Raw genomic sequence first — 8470 nt, forward strand, 5'->3', positions numbered from 1 at the left:
GGCCTGCTGGTGGTGCATGCCATTCCAGTTAGAAAGGAGCATGCACCAAGGAAGTTTAGTCATTCAGGGGAGTGGTTTTATCTAACTGTCAACATGTACAGGGGTAGAAAGGCCAAAGGGTAAGAAAACAAGAACCTGCTGTTAGGAATGTAACAGCTCCAAAAGAACAGAAGATGCACATTCAATCCAAATGCCATTGGGATGACTTTGAAAAGCGACTGATTCTCCTTTCAAATGCAAAAGAAAATGTTTACCGGGGAAGGGCTATCTCAACATGTAAATGAGTAGCTGGAGGAAGCACCAATGTTGAGTGTTAAACCTGCAGCTCCATCCTAAACAGAGAGATCCCAGTAAGACTAAGTTTAGATTGTACTCTAAGAAATTGCATGGGAAAAGGATGCTGTATGCAGATCTAACTGCAGACCACTTTCTGGGTACAGCACTTATACAAGTGGAAGTAAAGAGCTGGGCTTCAAAGGAATTCCCTGAAAAGGTTATCAAGATCTAGCTCCTCTTTCAGGGTGATTTTGCCTAGATACTTCTTCAAGTGGTGGCCATCATTTCAGTATGTGAGCATCTCATTTGTATTTAAAACTAGAAAGAAGCAGCTTGATTTAGAGGGGTGGGGCAGGTGAAGAAATCATAGCACTAAAACTAAGTTAAAGGTTTTATTCATTTAGTTCTGGATGCAGTGATCCTTATAATCTTTTGTGCCAGTGAGTTCCCCAGTCTAGGCCTATCTTGTGTGGTAGTTATTTCTGTCGCAATAATGATCTTCTCCAATGAAGGGTGACAGCTTCATGACTCTGGCAGAATACATCTCTTCTGGGAGGTCATGGCCCCAGCAAAATAGGCGATCTGTCTCCCACAACCTTCAATCCTGCAAGTATGTGATGTGAACCCCATGCTGCGAGAGAGGACTGGAACACATTCATCGTGTGTGCTGTAAGAGAAAGTGGACAGGTTGGAAGCAAGTGACAGGTAATGGGGAATGGGAGGAGGCTCCAAAGAGCACAACTTCACTATACCTCATCCCCCACTGGTGTGAGGAGCTTGAGGGGAATCAGTCCAGGGGTACAGATTAGGGCTGCACACTTGTAATCTGTCCTGGGGATGACTGGCTCTGAACCAGGGCACCTCAGCCAGCAGCTCACCCTCTGTGCTCCTTCCAGGTAGAGTTTAAATGCAGTGGAAAATCAATGCCATTAGATTTTGGAAATGCCTTATCAATGAAAACCCATTTTCTTATATTGTTTTTAAGAGCAGTATCAGGAGGCACCAGTTGCCCATGGTTTGCAGCTTTAAGGAGCTCCCACAGACAGGTGTATTCTATAGGAAATGTGTCTAGGCACTTGGGCTAGGGACAGAAGTTACACACAAACCAGTTTAAGTGATCAGAAACTGGTTTAAACCTGTAACAGAACAGAAGTGAAGTGCATATAAACTAATTTCAAAATGACTGAAACCAGTTTGAGATAAATCTGGCTGAATGTAGTACGAGACTTATCTGATTGCAGTCAAAACGGTTTATGGAACTTCAGTCCAAGTCCCTGCGGGCTTGGGAAGGTCGTGGTACTGCTTCTGGGTGTTAGGCAGGTCTTGCTGCCCACAAAGAGTTTCAGAAAACAGTACCTGAGAAATATCTAAACTGGGAGCAGTCAGTTCCCAAAGCCAGGGGTCATGAAACATGTGAAATCTAGTCATCGTATCCAGTCAGAACTGAATAGTGGCTGCCCAGACACCAGGATGGGGCCAGGTTGCAGATGGCATGCTGGAAGAGGTTATTATTCACAGACCTGGTGCCAGAAAGGTGCCTACAAACTCCCATTGCCTTTCAGTTGGATTTTATGTGTTTTTTAGTAATGTGGAATTCAGGATGGGACAGGTAAGTGATTGCGTTACAAAGACACTGTCCATCGTGGATACAGGTACGTGTACACAGAAAGAGCAGGCCTTCCATCCATTGGGGTGAAGCCTGCAGTACAAGCATTCTGGATTTATTTAAACCATCTTTCTTTTTTATATGCATCACACATTCTGTGATATCGGTAAACTTCAATGCTCAAGGGCATATGTCAAGCAAATTCCCCAGTGCAGATGTAGCAGGACACAATATTGATGCACCCTGGGTGAATGGACATCATTTTACAATATCAGTTTGTCCAAATTTTGAGCATTAAAAAATGGATCTTCCTAGGCAATGCAATCCCTAGGAGCCAAGAGTCAGACTGGGGTGCTGGTGACTTAAGTTTGGGACCTAAAACCTAACATTTGGATTAGCAGTTAGGAGCCAGATTTTCAAAAGTATTTAGGTGCCTGGAGATACAGATGGGCACTGAGTGCAATTTTCATAGTGCCAGGATGCCTAAATGCTTCCCATTGATTTGGGCACTTGGGCATTTCTGAAAAGCCGACCTCTACAATGCTTTTTAAGAGCAGCGAAAATCCTATGTAGATGCATAAATGAGGTATTTATATGCCCAACTTTGACTCCCAGTCAGGTTTCAAGTACTGTACACCCCCCACTCCCAGCACAACTGCCATTGGTTTAAGGAAGTGTGAAACAGTCAAGAGAAGTGAAAGTTGTGTTTAGGGAAGTGTAAACAATATTGAGGGAAGAGTGAATTATTTGTGGATCAAAATGAGCTGACTCATATTTCTAGAGTAATAGCTTTAGCTGACCCAACACAATTCTGCAGAAGAGGCAAAAATACTTTACCATCTAAATTCTGTAATGTGTTAATATAATAATAAATTATCATTAACATAAATGATCAGTGCCCAGGTAAAAATCAGACCTAGGAGAGTTTTGATAGTAAGGGGAAATATTACTTTTGGTCAAGTCTGATACTCACTCAGTCTTCCTACCATGGCAGTTGCTGGAGCATTGGCCACCACTACAGTTGGAACATACCTGGACCCCCTTGTCTCCTCCACACTGGCCTTAGTTTCAACAAGGTATGCATCACTGGTGAAACCACAGCTGGAGTACTGCATCTAGTTCTGGGCACCACACTTTAACAAGGATGTGGCTAAGCTTGAGAGACTCCAAAGAAAAGCCACCTGTATGATCAGAGTCTTAAAAGGCAAGCCATACAAAGAAAGGCTGATGGACTTGGCACTCTTCAGCCTGAGGAAAAGAGGGCTGAGAGGGGACCTGGTAGCAGCTCACCGCTACACTAGGGGAGTATGTCAAGGGCTCAGTGAGCAACCGTCCACGGGGGCCTCGGGGACCCTTCCCGAGGGAGGGGGACAGGGACCCCTCTTGGGGAGGAGGGGAAGGAGAGACAAAGGAAGGGACTGGGAGGGACCCTTTGTTACTCTCAAGTCTCTGTTTTTGTATCATTCTTCTCTTCTGATGTCTCCTGATGACTCTTCATCTATGGCTGTCTCTGGTTGGTTGTCTCTCTGTGGTCACATGTCCACGTAGCTTTCTGGTCCTTCTAATTTGGTCTGTTCCCCTAAAACTGGGACTCAGGCCCCCCTCTGCTCTGAGGCCTTACAGCTGGTGCCACTTATCTTGTGTTATGGGCAGTATGGTACTTACTCCCTTGGTTCTCAGCCTTGTTGGCCTTATTGTATTAGACAGTATGGTATATTCCCCCTCAATTCTCCAGCTCTGTCCATCTGTTGGCCTTGTTGTGCTAGACCGCCTGTCTGCCTTCAGGGCTGTGAGAAACTTTGTGCGTGAGACCCAAGCTTCTTAAAAATCAGTTAAGCCCTGCTGCCCATCTTGAACCCTTTTAATATATATATGATGCAATCAAGATGGGCTGCAGGGGTTAATTGATGTTTAACTCTATATATGCCTATAAGCCAATTCCCGAAAACAAACCTTTAAATACCATTGCTAAGCCAGCAGTTACCCGAGTATCTGTGCCCAGACTTCTTCCTTCATCTCATCAAGTCAGATACTTTCTACACTCTAGCAGTCATTAATGGGAGTGTGATTGCTGGGCCTGAAGACAAAGACCCCTGGTGTGCTCGTAAGTAGAAGTCTGCTGGCAGAAAAAGAAAGACCCGAGATTCAGCAGAACTAGCTGAAAATTGAAGAATGCTCTTGAGAAAGGGACAGAGATGTGAGAGTAATCCAGCTACACCCTGGGCAGAAAAGAGTAAACAAGATGATGTGAACACTGTTTTTCTCCATTTTATGACTCCTACCCCAGCTGTCAGCCAGGTTTGTAAGGGCAAGTTTCAAAGGGGTGAACATAATAGAGCTGAAAACTGTCTAGAAGATGAATGTGTGCTTAGCTCTTGCTGAGGTGTACCATTATGTAATGGTTTCTGGAAAAACCTGAAGAGGCTGAATCCTGGCTTTTGTGTAGAAATTATGATAAAATGCAAAAACAAGAAAGGTGTACACAAGTTCTACCAGGACTTGACATAGTTTTCCCTTTTGTGTTAAATGTATAAAAGGTTCACAACTTGACACTTGCTAGCACAGAGGAAGAGGTGGATGAGAAGACAAGTGGAGGTGCCACTGTAAAATCCAACCCCAACTATGGTGGAAGATGCCCAGCAAGCCTTCACCACTTTGCTCTGTCTAGCAGCAACCGTGTGCATGGCTCAGAACACCTGCCCAGGTGAGTGAGAGACAAACCTGTTGTAACGGTTCATATTCTGCAGCCCTGGGACCTGATGAATCCACCTACTGCAAGTGGGTCCTCTGGGACTATGAGCATGTCTGTAAAATACTTTTTCTATTATAAATACTATGCACCCACATCTTGTAAAAAAATATTTCAAACATGAATTTAACTGGGAAACTGTGCAGTTGAGGTTTATGTTCTAGCTTCTGAACATAAGTGCTTTCAGAAACTCTCTCTCTAAAATCCTGTTTATCGTAATACACTGGGGTGAAATCATCTTGCATCTTGTGATTAACAGGCCATTGGCTACATAATGTCTATTTACTAACCCAGTCTTGAAATTCTGTCTTACCCTTTAAAAATCATTGTTAATCTAGTTAAGGTTATTTTCCTTAATATCCAAATAAAATAAAAAATCTATTAAATGAAAGAATGCAGTGAACACATTTTTTCTTGCAAACACTCAAAAGATGTTTTCCTCATTTGAACATGTGACAGTATCTCCTGTTTCCTGCAAATGAGAATTATAGTTATTTACTTGGATTTTTACTCCCTCTTTATTCAGTGTTATAGAGAACTTAGCACAATAAGATCTAGTTTGTGACTGCAACTCCTATGTGTTGTCATAATGCCAATACATTTAAACGACTAGTTTCCAAATCCCTTGGTTGACTCTTCTCCATTATTCCAGGACCTCTCAGACCTTGAAACAACTCCTAGTGTTGCTCACTGATTCATTTCTTTCCACAGAGCTCAAAATAACGGGTCTCAGCAGTTCTGACAAACTCGCTGTGCTTCAGCAATGTCCTGGGATTCCTGGACCTCCTGGTCCCAAAGGAGATCAAGGGATGATAGGTATGTACTTGGAGGGTAAGCAGATATGTGTTTTCAGGAATGGAATGGAAATACGCTTTGAATACATTTGAATTACGTGCATGATAAATACTGAGCTTTAGGAGATCCCTGCTGGGCCCCATTATAAAAACAAAAACAGAAAACCTGCCTGAAACACTAGTTGCCAGGGAAAGCCCTGGTGAGAACCTCACTGGAGCTCTGAATTGCTTCCCTTTGGATCATGGGGGTGCGAATTGAAAGATCTGATACCTCTGTCACTGACTTCTTGCATGATATGAACTAAATTGCATTCTCTTTCTGTCCCAGTTTCCCTTCTGTGCCCCAGTTTTTGTTCTTGAGGTGATTAGAGCTGCCTCATCACACTGTTGGAAGGATTATTTCTTTAGTATTTTTCAGAGGGTTGAAGATTCTTGGATGAGAGGTCAGCCTAGCATTTTGACTGAATTCTCAAAAAGGCTAATCTGGGTCTGCTGTTTGGCTTTAGGTGCCAAAGAGTAATTTTTCTCCCTGGGTTGTGGGACAAGAGTTCAAAGTCTTTGTAAAAGTTTAAGTCTGAGTTTTTGTGCTTTTAGGAAAACCAGGACCTCAGGGCATCCCTGGAGTGGTGGGACCAGCTGGGAAGAAAGGTACCAGCAGTTCCATACTGCATGAGTGTATACTCTTTGCAAAATGCATGCATCTCTGCCTTTATCTTAAGTATTTTTTCAATGAGCTAATGGTGGCAATGGAACTGTTTTCTTGAACCAATTCAGGGATGCACAAAGGGGGAAAGTTTCCCCTATGGAGCGGCCAAACACAAGATCAAGGCACCACATAAGTTCTGGGTATGACCAATTTAATTGACTCATGCAAGACCTGTACACCAATAAGTCTTCCAAAATAACCCCCACATGGATACTGAAGAAAGGGTTCTGATCAAGGGCATGATCTCCAAGCAAAACAAATGCTTAACTTTGTGTTTTTCCCTTAGGTGATAAAGGAGACCCTGGGACAATAGGTGAGTACTGCTGCCTACTGAGACAATGACTTTGGATTCCTTTCAAAAGTGCTAAACACAAGTAGCTCAGGAACTTTGCATGCATGCCCATATGTGAGCTTACAGTTATTCCCATATATATTGGGGTGTCTGAAGAGCAAAATGACTTACAGGAATATGCAGCCATTCAAATGTTGCAACATCTACATCTGTATCTGATGACCTTCTGTGTTGGAGAAAGCTTTTGTAAGTGAAACTTGTAGATCTGGCTGTCCCAGTAGAAGTTACATTCCTTTAACACTCATGCTTCTCAGATATTGGCAATGAAATGTTCTATTAAAATAAATGACCTCCTCCTGTTACTGCCTTTTTTATACAAATTTATGCTTCATTTGACTGATCCTCCCATGCTCACTTGAATCAGCACTCTGGGCCTAATGTAGGGCTGGTAGTGTGCAATATAACCCTCCTAATTATAAGCACAGCCCTCAATTAAATCAATTCTGAATTTAGCACAAGAAGGATCACATCCTAGTCTTATGAATAGAAGTCTCACCTGAGAGTACAGAAACAATGTGCAGCATATGCTATGTATAGACTCATTTCTTGGACCTACAGAGATGACTTGGGTCAGAGATGTGGATAGCTGTAGTTATGGATGAGGATTTGAAGTAGTGATTTGGGAATCCCTTCGGCTAATAGTAGCATATGAAGATATGCGACTGGACTAGATGGCTCTGGAGGCCCATTCCAGTTCTATATTCCTATGTACACCTCTTTTATCACCTGCTGCATTGCTAGTATTTATGCCAGGTGCTGTGGAGTACTTTCTGACAGTGTTGTTGTAAAGTTGGTGCAGCAGGTACTCCTGCCCCTGGACATACTGAAGCACTAGCTAAGAAGCTTGGTCTGCTACTGTTCAAGGATGGGGAAGGGTATGAGATCCTGTTCTCTCTTCCCCCCTCTGGGCTGGGCTTGTTAAAAACATCCTACTGGCAGTTTTCTTGGCAGAAACATGGCTTGAAAAATCATTTTTGCCAAAAGTTCTGCTTTCCATATAAAAGTAAACTTATTCCTCAAAATCTTTTAACCGCAAGCTCATTGGGTTTTGGTTCAAAACATTTTATGTTGAGGATTTTTTTATACATTTCCCTGGTCAAGCAGGTGTCTCCAACATCTAAATATACTGCTGTATTTCAGAACCAACAGATTAAAAGGGTTTGGTAAAACTTTTGGGCCCACTTCATGCTAGGATGTCAGGGATGTTGTGTGAGCTAGCAGTACCCTCTGCCAGCTTGTCTTGCTGAAGTCACAGCCACGTGTCTTTTCAAGTTCTGAAACAGGTCCTTTATTCTTAACCCCCAAGAGCATGGGGGACCCCTGCCTGCTATCCTTGTTGAAGGAAATTTAAACAAAAACCAATAGTCTTTCTCCCTTCAGGCTGTCAGACAAACAGTCCTTTTCTCTCTTCTGGACACCAAGCCTCCCAGCTAGGGATTCATTCAGTGCCCTGATCTCCTCCATCTGCGCCTCCTCAGCCAGCAGGACTAGCTCCACCTGCTAGAACAGGGGTCAGCAACATTTTTGGCTGGAGTGTCAAAAACACCCCAACCTTGAGCCATGCCTCGAATTGGTGTGCCAGGGGCAGACTGCAGGGGAGCTGCAAGGGGTCTGATCCTTGTTGCTGGGTGGCTGCATGCATGCCTCAGGGTGGATGGTTGGGGAGAGGCCAGGGACAGCACAATCTTGGCCCCTTCCCAGCCATCTATGCGGCGGCACACCTGCAATCACCGCCACCGCACAGCCCAGCCAGGGTTCCAGAGCCCGGTGCAGCTGTGGTGTGCCAAGCAAAATCACCTCACATGCCATGCTCTGGTATGCATGCTGTGGGGTGCTGACACCTATTCTAGAAGCTTAAATGATCTATACCCCCTTATATTCATACTAAATATGACTGAAGGTGCTTGAATTTTTAGTCTGTCCTTTGAAATCTGTCCTTAGAATGGAAGTGACACCATGTGTAAGACAACGACCCTGTCTCAAACAA

General features: G+C 43.6%; 1 protein-coding gene across 1 annotated transcript in view; it reads left to right on the plus strand.

Annotated features, from left to right (window-relative positions):
- Positions 1–4424: 4424 nt before the first annotated feature.
- LOC109292854 (ficolin-1-like) overlaps positions 4425–8470 on the plus strand; it is a 14840-nt gene continuing 10794 nt past the window's right edge. The window contains exons 1-4 of the mRNA XM_019510462.1: positions 4425–4586; positions 5343–5447; positions 6020–6073; positions 6418–6444. Coding sequence (XP_019366007.1) covers positions 4505–4586; positions 5343–5447; positions 6020–6073; positions 6418–6444 — 268 coding nt within the window. The 5' untranslated portion in view covers positions 4425–4504. The remainder of the gene's footprint in view (positions 4587–5342; positions 5448–6019; positions 6074–6417; positions 6445–8470) is intronic.

This window comes from Gavialis gangeticus, unplaced genomic scaffold (genome assembly GCF_001723915.1).
Source record: "Gavialis gangeticus isolate Ggan-Ray unplaced genomic scaffold, GavGan_comp1, whole genome shotgun sequence".
Taxonomy (NCBI): domain Eukaryota; kingdom Metazoa; phylum Chordata; order Crocodylia; family Gavialidae; genus Gavialis; species Gavialis gangeticus.